Source organism: Platalea leucorodia, assembly GCF_965183815.1.
Source record: "Platalea leucorodia genome assembly, chromosome: 1".
In the NCBI taxonomy this organism is placed as follows: domain Eukaryota; kingdom Metazoa; phylum Chordata; class Aves; order Pelecaniformes; family Threskiornithidae; genus Platalea; species Platalea leucorodia.
This window is the reverse complement of record NC_138823.1, coordinates 26,847,933-26,866,147: the sequence shown is the minus strand read 5'-3', so window position 1 is coordinate 26,866,147 and position 18,215 is coordinate 26,847,933. Positions and strand designations below refer to the sequence as shown.

At 36.3% G+C, this 18,215-nt stretch overlaps 1 protein-coding gene across 1 annotated transcript in view; it reads left to right on the top strand.

Annotated features, from left to right (window-relative positions):
* The window catches only part of CIBAR1 (CBY1 interacting BAR domain containing 1), a 28,004-nt gene extending 9,807 nt beyond the window's left edge, over positions 1-18,197 (top strand). The window contains exons 4-9 of the mRNA XM_082328473.1: positions 819-920; positions 4,625-4,729; positions 5,890-6,003; positions 7,575-7,694; positions 13,159-13,257; positions 18,063-18,197. Of these exons, the coding sequence (XP_082184599.1) occupies positions 819-920; positions 4,625-4,729; positions 5,890-6,003; positions 7,575-7,694; positions 13,159-13,257; positions 18,063-18,182 (660 nt within the window). The 3' untranslated portion in view covers positions 18,183-18,197. The remainder of the gene's footprint in view (positions 1-818; positions 921-4,624; positions 4,730-5,889; positions 6,004-7,574; positions 7,695-13,158; positions 13,258-18,062) is intronic.
* Positions 18,198-18,215: the final 18 nt, after the last annotated feature.

Sequence of the window (18,215 nt, the reverse complement as noted above, 5' to 3'; positions counted from 1 at the left end):
TTTTCATACCAGGGTCAATGGAGTGATAACATATCTGACTGGCAATTTTAGATTCCATGTATGCCAAACTATTTGTAAAACACAGTTTTATAGCATGAACAAGAATTCGAGAATGCTATGTAAACATTCTTAAATTGTTGCAGATCTTCCTAGAAGTACATCCTACTTCTCCTTTGGAAATGAGGAGCAAAAATATTTATCAACAGTTTCTGCCTTTTCTAGATCAGCAAGTTTCATCTTCTCCAGCTACATTGCTACTAGGATGTATTTTGTTCCAAATGTATTTAAACACCTTACTAAAGGCATATATAAATATGCTGTTTAACCCTTTCAGCCATGGATTTCCTATGGCACCTTAAGTTCTGTGTAGCAGTTCTGTGTTCTTCATAACTTCTGATTGGCACTGACTGCTGCCTGTTTTGTTTTTTTCTTACTGATTTATTCGATGCCACTTTTTATTTCTAAGTGCCACCTTTATTCCATTGCTAAGCCTGGAATGGGCCTGTGTTCTTACTGCTTTGGGGGTCTCAGCATTTGGTGATCTACTGTACTTTTCATGAAAAGCTGTAAATATCTTTTTTTTTCCCCACATTTTAAATTATAGCGTGTGCTACAGAGAGTTGTGCAAGGTGCTAAACTCTTGGTCCCCACTGACTTCTGTTTCAGGGGATCATTTAACAGGGTAAGATCAGTAAAATCTGGTTTTGTTTAAAGCAGAAGTTTTGTTCATGTTTTCTAAGCAATGCATGTATGAAGAAAAGTGCATTTTGTATTATCCTAGATCTATTTCATACATGTCTAAAACATTCTATTTCCAGGATGATCTTAAAGCAACTTTAACGGCAAAGAACCGAGAAGCCAAGCAATTATCTCAACTGGAAAAGACACGTCAGCGGAATCCATCAGATCGACACATTATTGTATCCTGTATTTCTAGTGGCTATAAGAAATATTTTTAGAATTTCTTGGGAATTAAACTGTTGTGTTTAGAAAATAGTAAGAGAAGAATGCTCTTTAGAGGGACTTTTTCCTATGTTGATGCTGAATCTCAAACTTTATGAGGAGTTACAGCTCATGTTATATGCTGTATATTTGTTACTCGCTCCCTTTTTGATTGAAAAGAAACTACGAAGTATTTGATGTGTTTATGCAAGAGAGGTAGGCGTAGATTGGAGGTTTTTGAAAAGAAGTGTCATCAGACAGCTCCTTTTTTACTTCTGTGGATTTTTTGTTTTATTGTTTTTCTCCCTCTCATTTTGGTAGTTGTTGTGCTTTCTCGTACCTAGATGGGGTAATAGTTTCCTCCAGCTGTGAGATGAAGCGTGAAAGGAAAAGTTGTTATTCTGTTAGTAGAATACTCAACCAGACTGCTCTTCCTTTCAAAAGACCAGTGACCCTCCCCAGTATATTATTCTGTATCACAGAGGGAAGAATGAAGCCTCCACCGAATTTCCATTAAAATCTCATTGAAGTTTCAAATTCTGAAGCAATCAGAATCTAGGAAATGCCAAAATAAAGGGGATCAAGGCAATCCTACTTGAGTCCCTTTATGCCTATGTATTATGATACAGCATTTAAATTCATGATGATGTTCTGTTTGTTTTTTCTTGCGCTCTAGCATTGGACTCAGGAGTGAAGCAGTCCTATTCTTTGTAGGATTTCATCAACTTAATTTCAGAAATTAGGATCTTTCCAGTGACTGGGGCATGGGACTGCAGAAAGAGCGAAAATAATTGTGATGGTCAAATGCCACCCAGGAGAATTACATTTTACTTTTGTCTCTGCCAAAGAATTCCCATTTAATATTAATCAAATCAGTTAAATCAAGTGATGACTAATTAGAGTTCCTCATGTAATAAAGACACACGGATGTCAGCCATAGGGTTAGAACTTGAGCTGTGATGCAGAGTTCTCTTCCGTTAGAATTAAGGGAGTAAATGATAACAGTAAGCTATTCTCCCTAAAAGGAGACTGGTCCCATTTTTCTCCCTCTTACGCTAATTCCCAGTTGATTTCATGCGTATATGGCTGGCACCTAGCTTGTTTCTTCTTGTCTCTTTACTAAGCTACTCCCAAATACCCTTCTGTGGCTTAGCTTCTTGTAACACCTGTGTTTTCTGTAGTTAAGACTTTGCCTGAAGAGTTATTAAATCTCAGTACAGTCTGGTTTTGCATATGGCCAAAGGCACCAAATGCTACACATTTGCATTTTAAAGTGATCAACATAAAATGCATAAAAAGTATTGGGAGCAGGAATATGCTCATTTGCTTTTGAGGAGGTATGCAGGTCAGCTTTTAGGTCTGAGAGAGGCTTGGCCATGTTCGTTAGCATAGCTATTAGGCTCCAGCAGTGGTTCTTTCATTCTTGAGCAACTGTGATGTTTCAGCAGCTAATGACTTTGGCCACAGATAGCAAAGGATCTATATGCACTCGCAGATTTCAAGTCCATCTTATAAAATGTGGGGGTGGTACAGTTTTGAAAAGAAAACCTTACCAGATTTTTTTTTAAAAAAATAGATTTTTCTTTTTCTGAAATGGCCTACCTAGGTTGTCTGATTTTTTTTTTTTTTTTTTTTTTTAATAAATAAATAAATAAATAACCAAACCCTCAGTCCAAGACAAACAGCTGTACTGAAATATTCTGGCCTGGATACTTGAATTGTAGCAAAGCTATAATAAACTGTAAGTAATGTCTTATAGCAGTAAGCTTCAGGCAACATAATAATAGTACCCTCCAAGTATACAGAAGTTTTGAAATATCTGAGGTAAATACTTCACAAAATATTAAAAGTAGAAGTGAAAACAGATACTTTTATGAATATTGTTATTTTGCCATTTTTTCCATAACTAATATTTCCAGTCACAAGTGAGTGTTTCAGAAGAGAAAATATCAAACTGCTGTTGTGCAAACTACACAGGTTCTGCAAGTTCAGACATTTCACTCTGCAACAAACAAAATTCCTTTCCCAATGCATCTGTGCACAAAATCTCGCCAGTCTGTTTAAGGGATTGAGAAGATATATTTGATTATCATAGAACTAACATACTGTATTTGTAGTGTAATGGCTGCTTATGCATAACAGCTGCCTGCATTTACAGAGAGTGACTGAATCTAATAATTGAGAATACACAGAATGTCTTTTCTTACTCTGTTTCCCGCCTGTGTTTTGGGCAAAATCAAGAAAGGGAGATGAACATGTGACCTTCCGTACTACTAAAGATCATTACCAATTTTGTTTGCCCAGTAATGGCAGAATTGTGTCTATGACTTTAAACCATTTTTGTAAGGCGATTGTTTCAAATTGATAATCCTGTAATATAAGGTTACCAGATTTTAATCAAGAAGAAGTGACAGAGCATGCCTTATGCCTTAGGTTTCCATATACATATAACACTAAAAACTACATCATGGAAACTGGGCCTGTGGTGCCTATTTTCATTTTTTTTAAAAAAAAGTTCCTCTCAAGTTGCAGTGGTGTAGAAATGGGAAGAATCCTACGACTTGATCGTAGTATGCAATTACTTGACCCATACGCTATTTCCAAATCACAGGACAGGATAGATTGCCTGATGATACTCACTGACAGAGCCTGTGAGTAAGTACTGTCTTGACTAGTCTATGATGTTTGACCAGTAATGTGTGGAAAATAAAACAAGTTTAGACCCAAATTTTGCAGTCTTCAGGAGCAAGCTCTTACATCTTTACATCATTATTTTGTAATAGTACACAGTTCTCAGACTTTACTTAAGCAGAATAGCTTCAATATCTTTAAGCGGTAGTGTGCATTTTTATACAGTTCATACTTACAGCTAATTAAAATACATATCTAAAATGGTTTCTGTAATAACAAAATAAGAAAAACTGTATTTATGCATTAGGGATCGGTTGGTGTGTCCCCTTTCCAGTGCCCTGTTGAAGATGCTTTTTATAAAATATTTTAAAAGTATAAAAATACTAAAAATATAAAATACCTGAAATGCTTTTGGATCTAAAAATGGTATTAACTCTAGTGTGCTGATTGAGGTACTTATGGGAGAAGTGCATTAGTTCCAGCTGCTGCTTTATTGTCTATTTAAATAATTTATAAAAACTTAGTAAGATGAGGTTCAGCACATGACACTGGAAAAGATTTGTTCTAGACCCAGCAGGTTGATCTGCACTTGAAAATAAAGGGTGATCTTTTCCGCTCATCCAGCACTCTGGTTTGTGCACTCCTGCCCTCTCCTTTACACCAGCTTTTAAAAAAAAAAAAAAAAAAAAAAAAAAAAAAAAAACACAACTTTTCTGAAGGGTAAACCCTTGTACTGGGTTAATTCCCTGAACCCAGTCACTGTGTCATCAGCGCTGGCTCAGTGGAATTAGATGATTATTACAAAAAATGGATTAGGGCAGCGAGACTTTCCTGACTGGCTGCAGCTAGTCATTTTTCATGTTTCAGATCAAAGTCACAATGGTGTAGAAGGCATCTTTATTTGTCCATTAAGCTACAAACAAATTTACAAATACAGTAACACAGATGTGTAGTATTTTGAAAACGCGGGCTTAAATGTTTTCATGGCAATTAGAGCAAATATCTTTGTATGAAATACAGGACTAATTTCACCTTTGTGTTACTTTACCAGGCTGAAAGTGAATTGCAGAGAGCTTCATTGGATGCAACTCGAACAACTCGCCAGTTAGAGGAAACCATTGATAATTTTGAGAAACAGAAAATAAAGGACATAAAAGTACGTGTGCTCACATTTCAGTATATGATATCACATTTCATCTTGCATAATAAAATTACTATAGTTACTCTTTGGCAAGATTAGCAACATTTAGTATTAACTTAAGCCTACATAAGTACAAATCTTGTGGCACTCATGAATATTTCATAATCCAAATATCATTAACTTTGCAATTAAAAAATCAGTTCATTATTCTTATAGTTTCTTGAATTCAGAATTTTCCTATATCCAATTGTTTAGCATCTGCACCTTCCAACAGTTGCTGTATTCTACTTCACTGGTAGCTGCGTTTGTTAGGGGAACGATCTATGTGGATTAATATCAGCAAAATTAACAGAAATAGTGATAAGTAAATAATATATTTATCCATGCTGAAATTTGTGTAGGTTACTGCAGTTAAAAGTTTTACTGATGTAGAAAGCACAAAATACTCTGTGACTGCAAGTCATCAAAGCTTTCATGTCTCTCTCAATGTCAAACATTTAAGTGGCTTAAGTCCCAAAGACTATAGTGACTGAAAAGCACTTGCATTATGTGATGTTGAATTTAATTATAAAATTGCTGAAGTGAGATACTTTTTTATTTAAAAAAAAAAAGACTAAATAAGAAAGAATGAAAGATGGTTGAAAAACCCAACCAACCAACCAGTCCTTGATGTTACGAGTAATGTGAAAAAAATTCTGAGTTCTGAAAATGTCATCATTAAGTGTTTTATGTATAAAGAATATTTTATTATATAAAATAATTATCTGTAAATTATAGATATATATAGAATTTACAAATCATTTATCCCCAACCTGTTAAAAAAGATTGCCATCAATAAAGCAAAAATCCACCAACTATATCTTGCGAATACATATGAGGGAATATCAAGTGAGTTTTCAGCGTGACATTTTATTTATTCCTAATGAGTCTCCTCTTTGCTTTTCAAGTGTTTACTTAGAATTTAGTATGAAATGACAACTGCATAAGTGACAGCTTAGCCAGCATTTATGTTTAATTGCTAAAATTCAGGTCTGACTGCTAGAGCTGATGTACTAGATATCATGCAGTTATTTGTATCATATAAATACCAAGTACAGAATTCAGTAATTTCTTGTATTTGAAGTGGAAATGTACTTTACTGTGTTAAGAAAACCTTTGTTTTCATTTGCTTTTAGAACATATTTTCTGAATTTATAACTATTGAAATGTTATTCCATGGGAAAGCTTTAGAGATATATACTGCTGCCTACCAAAATATCCAAAATATTGATGAAAACGAAGATTTAGAGGTAAGAGTGATTAAGATTTGCTTTTCAATTTACTTACTACATAAAAACAGCTTTCACGCTTTGGGGCTATACATGTCCCAGGTAGGAAATGCAACATATGTTTCAGGTTCCCAGAACAAACTTCTTACGTGTACCGAGCCCTTTTTTGCACTTCTCCAGCTAGAGCATACAGGTTTATAAACTGAGAGATTTTTCAAAACAGAGAAGAACTGCTGCAGTGGCAATCTAATCTTTCCCACAAAATACAGATAAGAGACTTTTCCTAAATTAACTGCTACTCCAAGCTCAGCTAATCATAGTCCTCTGCAGTGAATCTCGCTGTAAAGATGCACAGTAAGAGAAAATCTTACACTGCTCTGATAAGATGTTCTAAAGACTAATTACTTCATTAAAAATCTCTCTCTCCTTTCTATTCTGAGTTTTGTTTCCTTGTTTTCATCTTTCGGTCATTGTTTTTTATTATGCTGTTCTAGAATTAAGAGGCATTTGTTACCAAATTGCTTTTTTTGCCTTGTGGCAGTTATAGCTTCCTTTCAAGTCACCCTTTCTGTTCTCTGAATTACAGTCTCTCTTTCCCAAGACAGTTTTTCAGTCCTTTATTCATTCTTGTAGTTCTTCTGGATGTTGGGCCTTTAAACTGGATCATATTCAGTCTTTTTGTAAATCTTATCAGTCCTAATTTTATTTTTTCCATGACATAGCTCAGGACCAAGGATAGCAGTATTCAGTTAGCACAAGACATACAAAATCATGATTCTTCAGTTACAGTCACGTTTGAGACTACTTGGTATTTTTACTTCATTTAAACTATGCCATGGCAGTTTTGTACCAATCTAGTTTCACAATTAAAACGTCATGTGGCACCAATTCGAATTATCTTTCACAACCAAATTTCTAATCTCATTTTAAGTTTCCTGTTAATTGAACAATATTTACTTTCCATAAAAATATTGACTGACCATAATTCTACCATCTCCTTGACTTTAAAGTCTTGCACAAATAGCTTTATTATTTTTAGTATCAGGCTGTTAGTCTTATAATTTACTCTTTTTGGCTATTGGAAAGAACTTGTAAATATAATGGATATTACAGTCTCCCCTATATTCTAAGGGTTTTCCCAAATTTTTCTTGAGCTCCACGTCTCCTGAACATTTCAGGAAAAATTTCTCTGATGCAGCAAGGATTTGTTTGTGAAGGGGCTAAGAGTTCATCTCTCCAAGAAATGGAGAGCCTGAAGGGAGTTGCTGGGGTTCATACCTGGCAGGTATTATTCAGGTTAGCCTGAAACTCAGCTACATATGTTGGTGGGAAAACATTGCAGTTTTCCATTTGTAAATACCCTCAGATCTCTGAAGAATGTTTACTTTGACCACATAAGTGTGTTGATATGTCTCAGGTTGAGCAAGGATGTTGTTTCAGCTAAAAGTGATCAATCCAAACCACAGTTGGTGCACATCTCTAGAGCAGGTTTAATTGTCCAATGCTGCATTTTTGTTAGCTTCAGCGTTGGTGACTGTTAGCTTGCGAGCTGTATCATGGCACCCAAATCACAGCTTTCTTCATTTGAACAGGTTTTTCGGAGCTCACTTTATCCACCAGACTATCAATCTCGCTTAGACATAGTTCGTGCAAATTCAAAGTCTCCCCTGCAAAGAACTGGCTCCTTAAAATCTTCATTGAGGACAGTACAGGTAAGAAAGAAAAATGAAATGCTAAGATCACTGTACTACAAGAATGCCTTAAGAAGAGCCTTAGCTAATGTACATGTACACGGATCCACTATCTACCCAGTTCAGGACAGTTACAAAGGTAAAGAGACTTCCAAGGGCATAAAGATCATATTAAGCTTTCAATAATGCAGCTTCTAACTATCATTTTTATTTGAGGAAAAAACAAAATCAGCTTTTCAAGCTGCACTGTTTACTTTTGAAAAATGCCATTTCCAGCAATACTATTTCTTTCATCAACAAACTGGGGCATCTTGCAGAGAAAAGATCTAGGAGCAGAAAGGAAACAGAAGTGACATTCTTCAAATAATACTTGCATATTCTTAGTCTCAGTATCCAGATCCTAGAGTGTAGATTCTCTACCTGATCCTAACTCAGACTAGTGATGCCTCCTAGCAGCAGAGCAAACCCAGGACCAACAGACCTTTCCTTTTATACTCTGAAAATTCAGAGCAGGTGAGGAAAAAGAGGGTGATAAAAATAAGTGAAACAGATGGAGAAAGTGCCACTGCTTTTGGGCGAGCTGCCTTGCAAAAATCTGTGACACTTGTTTGCAGCAGTAAACTTGCAGACATTGCAAAATGGCTAAATTATTTTTTCTTTATTGAAGCCTTAATTATGTAACTAAGATGATTCTTACCCATGTTTCAGTTAAAGACAAAGATGGCCAAATTTAAAATGTATGCATCCTACTTTTCTTCTTTGGATAGAATCATGCATTGATATTGTAATACTAAAAGTTTTCTTGACTTCATACACACCATTACCCCTTCTCTGCTGTCAACACAGAAAGGATCAATTATTACAGTTGAGTTATTCTGTTGTTGAATGTATGAGTCGTGCCATCTGAAAAGATAAAAGAACCCAGTGATTCACTGCATGAAGACCAACCTTGACTTTGAATAAGTTGCCTGTCCTCAATCAAACGAGCAAATTTCATGTTCAAGCTACTTCAGAAAATGTTCACCCATTCATTTCTTGAAGACCAGGGGAAGCTGTCAAAAATTTTTTGCCATCTTCCTTGAGAACTTCCTGCAGTGCTGTGAAACTGTACCAAGGGTAGAAGTATCTGTAATTACTTTGAGGTGCCACAGCTAGCTATGTTTTGGACTCTCTTTAAAAAACAAACAAACAAAACAAAACAAACAAACAAAAAAAAAAAAAACAAAACACCCGAACAAACAAAAAACAAAAACAAAACAAAAAAAACCCCACCAAACAGAAAAACGCAAACCAACAGAAAACTGAATGTATGTACACTGTGATTTCTCTCAGACGGAGTGGAACTCCATTTTTACTAACTTGCAGGTTTACCTTACTCTTCTAGACCTCTCTTTTAGCTGTAACTTCAGATGTTAATGTTCTCATAACCTCTCACTGGAATGTCTGAAAAGAATGGGAAGTCATCTAGACCTAGAGGGAAACTGCAGTACATTTCAAAATAATGTCATCTTACTGGGCTATGCAGGGTATCTGCAGAGGAGGATCACATGGCAGAAAAAAGGGGTGGAACACGCTACTAATGCAGCTACTATAGGGCAGTAAAGAAGAGGCTGGCATCCTGTTCCGTACACCCCCCACGCTGCCCTTTCTGATTCTGCAAATAGTATGTTGCATCAGGATCAGGACCTTGAATTACACTAAGGGCTCCCATCTCTGGAACCCACCGAACATCTCACTAGCAAAAAATGCTGTGTTCAGAAAAACCTTCAGGTGACTTGATTTACCTTTCTGTGGATCTCTCACTCCCAAAGGTTTCACAAGTCTGGTTCCATGCTACATAATAATCATTCAGTGACCATAATGCAGTACTTTGGCATTTTCAGTTTAAAGCAGTATAAATAATATGGTAAGCAGTTCGCAGAATCACACAGACTAACGCTATCGGGGACACACACCCCCACACACCCCCACACACCTGTAGGCGGGGGGGGCGGGAAGTCACTGCATTCCAGATGGGATAAACTACCAGTGACACAATACTTGTCTTTCAGAGGATTTAGCACATATCATCCTTGAATTTATTTCTGGTTCTGTGGACTACCTTTCTGTATTATTTCCATATTAAAAATCTAAAGTACTCCTTGAGCTTGATTCATTTTTTCACAAAGAGCTACCTCCTTTTAAAGTTCTGGTGCCTTAATGTGATGTCTCATGAGAATCTAAGCGTGTCCTGTCACTTACTCCTGGAGTGAGTATTCTGGAAGGAGTACTGTATGATAAATTATCAAAAGCAGGAACTTGCAAAGACCACTGATGTTTTTGTGTCCATCTGAATGCTTTTGTCCCTCAACTCTTTCCCCCCTTGACTTTCGTAGTTGTTTTCAACTTGCGCTCGGACTAGCTGAAGCAATTGAGAGGCTAGTTTCTCCATCCTACCTGCCAGACTTCATTTAGCAGACAGTACTATAAAACCACAAGGAAAGGAGCAATGGGCAGTCTTGTTAGAAAGAATTAATGTCCAAAGCTGCACTGACAGTACAAGATGACTTGCATTTTTTCATTTCTATGCAATTAATATGATCAGGAGAGAAAATTTCTATGCACCAGGAAAGCTGTTTTTCATAGGATGGCTCCTGATTATGAGAAAACCCCTTCAGGGGTTCAGGGCTTCTTTTAAACATGACTATTGTAGATACTTAGTTTTATACAAGTTCTGAAAAGGCTGTTGAAGTTTTCATGACAATCCTTTGTAAATCCCTTCATTTTGCACTTTACTTGGCAATTTATCTTCAGCATTTCGCTTTACTGATTCAGGTTGGTATGCTATATTTTAGACAGAACTATAGCAGAAGAGACCTTTTCCAGATATTTTAAATCCAACTTTACACAGGTTTTATCCATGTGCATTTAATGTAGCCAACTGTTTTGCACCTGCCCTCTAAGACAGCAAAGTATCATTTTAACTATGGCTGAAAATGTCTGCATCCAGGTGTTCCATCGCTGCCAGCTGTGTAAGACACAAGGAGACAACTGCCATGCTTTCTATAGTAGCACATGCAGTGAACATGCAGCATAACAGCTTAAGCATGGACACTCATCACCTATGTGCAAACTTGGAGAATTCATTTTCACATAAAATTGTTTATGATGAACAACAATTTATCAGATTCCATTAAATTTTTAAATTAAATTATTTCTTCAGCATTATAGAATCAAAAATTAAATTTTCAAGTACTGGCATGTTCTAGCTTTATGGCAAAATAACACAGATTTAAACTGCCTAATTTCCTTTCTCACTTTCCTTACTCTGATGCAGTTTGGTTCTTAGGTTAGCCATCTTACCACCACCCCACTGCCACCAGTGATATTTAATTTACTATTTAGTTAATTACAGCATGGTCAGAGGTACTTGAGTAGTGACCAGAAAAAAGCCTTAAAGCCAAAATAGCGGCTCTTATTTCAGGAAAGGGGAAGGAGGAGCTTTTATTCAGTACTATGATTGCAGTTCTGCTTAAGAATTTCAGATGCTCTTAACTAGAAAAAAACTTGGAAAATTAGTCTATCCATTGAAATGAAGCTACCTTAACAGGCTCAATCTGCAGCACTCCTTAATCTCCAATTACGAATCAGTGTCATTCATTGTCTTTTTCTTTTTTCACAGAATGAAAGATTGCTGTTTTAGGCATTTAGACTCAAGTTAACCTAGTTTCATCCAATGATTAACTCCATTTTCTGTTATGTTCAGAGATCAGTAAGCAAGCATTTGCTTCAAGCTAAATTATGTACTTTGTGAATATCAACAAGAGAAAGGATTTTTCTGCATTGTCATGGTTTAACCCCAACCAGCAAGTAAGCCCCATACAGCCACTCACTCACTCCTCCCGCCCAGTGGGATGGGGGAGAGAATCAGAAGGATAAAAGTGAGAAAACTCATGGGTTGAGATAAAGACAGTTTAATAGGTAAAGCAAAAGCTGCGCACGCAAGCAAAGCAAAACAAGGAATTCAATCCCTGGTTCCCATCGCAAGCAGGTGTTCAGGCATCTCCAGGAAAGCAGGGCTCCATCATGCGTAACAGTTACTTGGGAAGACAAACGCCATTGCTCCAAACGCGCCCCCCTTCCTTCTTCTTCCCCCAGCTTTATATGCTGAGCATGACGCCATATGCTATGGGATATCCCTTTGGTCAGTGGGGGTCAGCTGTCCCAGCTGTGTCCCCTCCCACCTTCTTGTGCACCCCCAGCCTACTCGCTGGTGGGGCGGTGTGAGAAGCAGAAAAGGCCTTGACTCTGTGTAAGCGCTGCTCAGCAGTAAGAAAAACATCCCTGTGTTATCATCACTGTTTTCAGCACAAATCTAAAACATAGCCTCATACTAGCTTCTATGAAGAAAATCAACTCTATCCCAGCCAAAACCAGCACGTGCTTTCATTAGTTCAATGACTGCACTTTGCTTTATGCACACACAAAAAACTTCTGTTACATACATAGCTGTATGAATTATGAAATCTCAGAAGTCAATTTAATAACCAGCATTTAAGGGTTTTTAAAATAGGTTTGTTGGTTTTTTTTTTTAAAAAAAAGCAAGTTTTGTCTTCAATACTGGGCTTCTATTATATCACTGTATGTGAGAAAACTCAGAAAATAAAACCAAAATTAGAGCTGCAGATGCCCCTAGAGAACTGCTGCACATAAAACCATTTTTCAAAAGCATTCCAGATGACTTGGATAACTATCTTTGAGTTTAATGTTCCTTTTCTCATGGGGAAAGAAAAAAAACATATTCTACTTTAAATTGTAAATGTTGCATCTTCTGTGAAGAATCTATCTTCAATAGGAATTAGATTGAGCCCTCATTAGAAAAAAGTATAGATGGCAGAATCTGTCAGATCAGATGAAAGCTTGGCAGCCGGCACTTGTTTTTAACATTTGATGAACCAAGAAAGGACTACAGTATCATTCTGAAGGGCAAGCGCTGATGGGTAGGGAAAGAAGATCATATATGAATGAAGACTCATCTAGTAAAGTTTGTCTAATTTATTCTCAAACACAGCTTACAGCAGAATAGTGTCGAGTTTTTCATTTAACTGAAGAGGTTTGATGTCGTCAAGATAAGATTATGCCTTAATACTCATCTTCAGCCTGCTGTCTCAACAGCCAACCCAGAAAAAAAATTACTTGCATCCTGTTGATTTTTAACATTAATTCGATCGATGCATAGTTTTCCCTACCCTGTAATAGTTCTCAGGACTACGAGGACTTTTTTAGCTTTCAAAAATCATTACTGCATTTATATTCTGTGCCATGTATCTTTCTGTTGGCATTGTGCATGCTACTAGAAGTTGAAGGGTTAAGGGATAAACAACAACTCCCCTCCCCCTGAACGAAAAAGCTACAAGTACTTAGACTGGAAATGCCAACAGAGAGTTCTTTTTCTTTCAGGAGTGCAAACACTTGACTTACTTTTGTTGGGTTTTTGTTTTAGCAGATTTCCAGCACTATGCTAAGAAAAGATGAAGAAGAAGAGGAGGAGGAAGATGAAGATGAGGAAGAGGAGGAGGAGGAGGAATTTGATGCTACTAAGGAAGTGAGATAACAAAACTGTTCTAAGAGTCTTTTTTTTTTTTTTGACTGAGGGAAGAAAGATTGCCCTTTACATAAAGGTTTTTGTGTGTTAATCAAAAACTTCACCGAGGCTGTATTTTTAAAATTCCAACAGGAGCAAGAATTGGCACTAATAGCAGAGGGCCAGAAACAAATGATCAGTTTCAAAGAATGGAACACAATCTGCTGAAAATGGACAATTTCAGTAGCTAGAAAATGAAATATTTAAATAGAATCCTGTATTATATTTGCATAGATGTTATCGTGCAGTCACATTTGCTTAAACTTACATGATGAACAGTGTCCAAAAACTGCACTAAGCTGACAAACCGTTATGAACATACAGGTTTGCTTGTTACTTTGCCAATACGTTACCTTATTCTCTAGCTACACACCTCTTGGATTTAGTAAGTCCTCTAGCTGTACCTGTCATAATTGGTTTTATACATCCTAAATTAACTGCAGTACTCAAGAAACTGATGACAGCAACAATCCTGTTATATTTCATTTTGTTACCCACCTTGGATGGCAGGAGGCAGGGTGAGGTGTGTTGTTTTCTCATTCTCATTTTCCTCAGGCTTGACTAAGATGACTCGATTCCTTTGCACATGCAGAACGAACATTAACAAATAAGGACCTAGCCCAGTATCTACTTTTAATGCTGCTTTGCTTTTAAATAAAAGTGCCTTCATAATAAAACTAGTTGATAATTTTATATAGTTGATATTTATTATATTAGTTGACATGATATATATAGTTCAAGTTTCATGTGTTTAACTGGTTGATTCAGTTACCAATTCCATCAAACGTACAAGAAATTACACATTTTGAGTGTAATTTCTTATCCTGTTTGGAGATGGTTATGCATGTTCATTCTTGAATAGCATACAACCGTCTGCCAGAAAGCTGCTATCATATACTGTTTATCTCCAGCTTTAGTATCTGCTAAATGTAGAAAGAACACATGTATAGATCTAGAATTTAAACTTGTAACTGGGAAAACAATCTTAAGTTACAACCAAATAGTCTTTCAGTTAAGGAAATAAACCAGGAAGTGTATTTTTAATATTGATGCCTCCTTTGTCCACGGATGCAAAGTATGCAACGCGTACTTGTTTTGACAGGTGAAAAAACAGGTTTTGCCAGAAATTAATGTGATGAAAATATCAGTGAAAATGTCACAATATAGGGTTCTGTTTTAAACCTAGAAAATAGTTTTACACCAGAATTACATACTATTGACATCGAACTACTGTTGACAAGGAGTAGAATACTAATAACCAAAACTTAAAAAGTACCTAGGTAACTAATTCCCATCTATTTCAGCGAGTAGGGCACTTCAATATTTGTATCACAACATCAGAATTATGATGATCACCACTTTACCATTTCATATTCAGTGAAGTCATGTAATCCAAACCAGATGGTTAACCTCATGACTATACCAGGTTTTCATATAATAAAGATATGCAAATTGCAATTATTTCCGTACTATGCCTTGAAAAAGAAATTCTGAATAAAAAAGCAATCAGTGCTTAATTCCCACTAAAAAATTAGTAGCTAGGGTACAGAAAGAGAATTTTTTTATCCTCAGCAGCTTCAAATTCCTTCTCTTCCCCTAGTTCACAAAAAAGTCGCCTTTAGAAATTACTGAAAAACATATAGAAAGGGAGAAATACGGTGTTGGGCAAGTTTGTCCTGCATATATGATGTCTTAAGTTTGCATATTGGACAGAAATTGTGTGACATGGAAACTGTAGATTACAAAGTCACCGATTAATGTATTTTAAAGCCAGAAGAAGAATTTAAAATGTAATTACAGAATTAAATATTACCTAGAGATACTTTTGCAGATTTTTCTCATGGCATTAAATGCTGACTGCAAGACTGACAGTACTCCACTTGTTCATATCTGTTTTGGACTACTGACATGTAGATGATACAGGCTTGTATCCATTCCTGCTAAGAGTATTTTGCCACTCTATTGAACATGCTGGCCCACCCCTTTGGGACTAAGGATTATCTTCTTGTACTCATCAGATATTGTCATATGTTATGGCTTTCCTGAATGCCTCAAGCTGCTTCTGTACGTGGTGACTATTACTCGATTTTGATAACAGAGACTGTTCTCCTTTAAATCATAATTTTTGGACAATGGTAGCAAAAGCTACCTCAGAGGAAGCATAACTAAGGACACTAGCTATATTCTATGTCAACACCACAAACTGCGCATTTCCTTTGTTATTCTTTTACTATATGGATGGTACTTAAAAAGGTAGAGCAGTAATTCAAGCCATGTAATTACAGACTGTCTCTGATGCATCCTTTAGACTGGAAGTACAATGCCACCAAACCATTAAATATCTAAAGTTATAAAACCCTGTCACCACGCCACGCACCTGTACCACCTCTTCAGGCAGAATCCGAATATCATGCCTATATATACACATACACATCCCAGTTGGGGGGGGGAGGAACCCAAAACACCAACCAAAATGTACTAGCAAGATAACAGCTATAAACTGAGAAAACTGTCCCGTTAACCTTCTCATTATTTAACTGATGTACTGGCATCCTTTCCTAATTTTCCTCTGCTTCAGATCATCTATGCATACTTTGAAGTACAGCTTTTGTCTTTATAGACCTTTAAAAAAACCACTTTTTTGGCCTATCAATCAAACATTTCATAGAGTAACCTAGAGTAGTCATAAACTCTAATCTGGCTTTAAATTAAAGACAAAGTAGCTACAGGGCAAAAAAAAAAAAAAAAAAAAAAACACCACATTTTGAAATGCCTTAATTATGACCTCTGCCATTATAAGCTTTGTGACTCTTTTTATGCATTTACTGGGGGGGGGGGGGGGAAGTATACCATCCCAAAAATGAATGGTACCTTATCAGCAATTACTCAGACTTTCTTGAGAACAGATAATGCTTTTTCTGAAAGATAATCTCACACTTAACCAGCAAAATACCTACTAAATTCCCCTATCCTCCCTGCCTCCAAATCCTTTTTTTAATTACAAGAATTCACGTGTGTGTACCACTACTACTCAAGAAGCATGGTAAAAAATTTACCAATTTATTTTCAGTGTCTGAAATCTCCTGTTGTGTAGTAGCTAGAAGAACTTTAGCAAATCATATAAAGCTGATTAACTAGAAAAGTTACTTGCATTCACATTTACAAAACAGCTGATAATAGAGAGGCAAGATTTAGTAGTAAAGATTATGTTAGCTTACAAAAATAATCACAGTGAAGTTTTCAACAGCATGATTAGGTCAGACAAGTTTATTTTGGGGATTCTTATAATACATCTTTATTTTCCCTGCAAGTCTTCTGGCTCCTTGATCTCTTTTATAGTAACTATGAAATAAAAGCACCAATTTGTTGTGGATTTTTTTAATTTTAATTCCATTTAAATTCAGAGGATTCAGAACAGTACGCTTCTGAAACTAATTCCTATCAGACAGCAAAAAAATGTATGTAAGTGTTCAGAATTTGAAAATTTGTCCACACTTAAGTTTCTTTGCTCAGAGGAATCTACATATACAGACTTGGCATTATCATTCTCATTCAAAATGCTTTTTTCTTAGCACTTAAAAGAGAGGACAAATAATATGCAGAAGAAATGAAGCTACACTGGCCTTGTAAAAATTACAGAACAAAAAAAAAATTCTCTTGATTTTGTTTGCTTCTACTTAAAAAGAGTTTACGTGGAAGTTTAGTAATGGTAATGACTTTACATAAACAAAGTAATTAAGGTTTGACCACCAGTGAGGGTGATGAGTCACTGGAGCAGGCTGTCCAGAAAGGCTGTCAAGTCGCTATCCTTAGAGATACTCAAAATCCAACAGACAAGGCCTTGAATAACCTGTTCTAGTTGACGCTGGTTTGAGAAGGGGGTTGGACTAGAGAGCTTCGGGTCCCTTCCAACCTCAACTACTCTATGAATCTATGATTTTTTTGGTATGGCCCAAGGAAAGGTTAAAACAAGTTTTCATCATCAAGTTGCAACTTTGTTGTCTTAGTTTGAGAGGGGTCTAAAACTTCATAAAATTCTTTAGTACTCCAAGTCCTATCTTGTACAGTTGCAATGTCAACAATGGTACAAAGTCCTTATCCACACAACCGAAGTTTCCTACTAAGCCTGAATGTTGAAGATGCAGTTTTTCCTCAAACAGTCTAGCTTTTATTTCTTCCTAAAATTTAAATATGCTGGTACCAAACCAATCAAGGCATTCTAAATACTGACATAAGCATTTATTTTCTTACAGAAGAAAATAACGTAGTTGGTTGTCAGCTTGGTTGCCAGTGACAGATGTTAGTTAAAACTAATCAGAGATTGACCTGGAACGCATCCAGACATCATTAGCAAGTTAATATTCATAGTACAAGCATGTGGAGATAAAACAAAGACCACTCCGAAAGCTCACGCTGAAGTTAGAATTCTTGATCTAATTCCGAGGTTCGTTTTCTGCCTCAAGGTACTACAGTGAGGGAGGAGAACAAGAAAGCCTATCCAACTGATTAATACAGATTTTGCAGTCCTTGTAAACTATGTATTCATTGCTGTGTTGACAAACTGTAATAAGTTCACTCTTTCCAGAGGAAGCAGCCAGCATCATTCTCACCAAGACCCATGTATGCTGAACATAATAGTTGAGATCATTAACTATAGAAGTTTTAAATATAAGACAGACATTTAATGGCAATTTCTTTTTTATTTAAAAAAAAAGTTGCAAAGCCAGCTAATGTGAACAGGAAGCTCTTTTTTCTTCTTTTAATAGGAATGCCTGCAACCACATGAAACCGAACAAAACCTGAACAGTTTACACAAAAAAAAAAAAAAAAATCAGTCATTTCTTAATTTTATTAAGCTAACCTCAGTAAGAAGCATTATCTACTAATGCAGTAGCACCGAAGTTCTTCTATTTGAACCG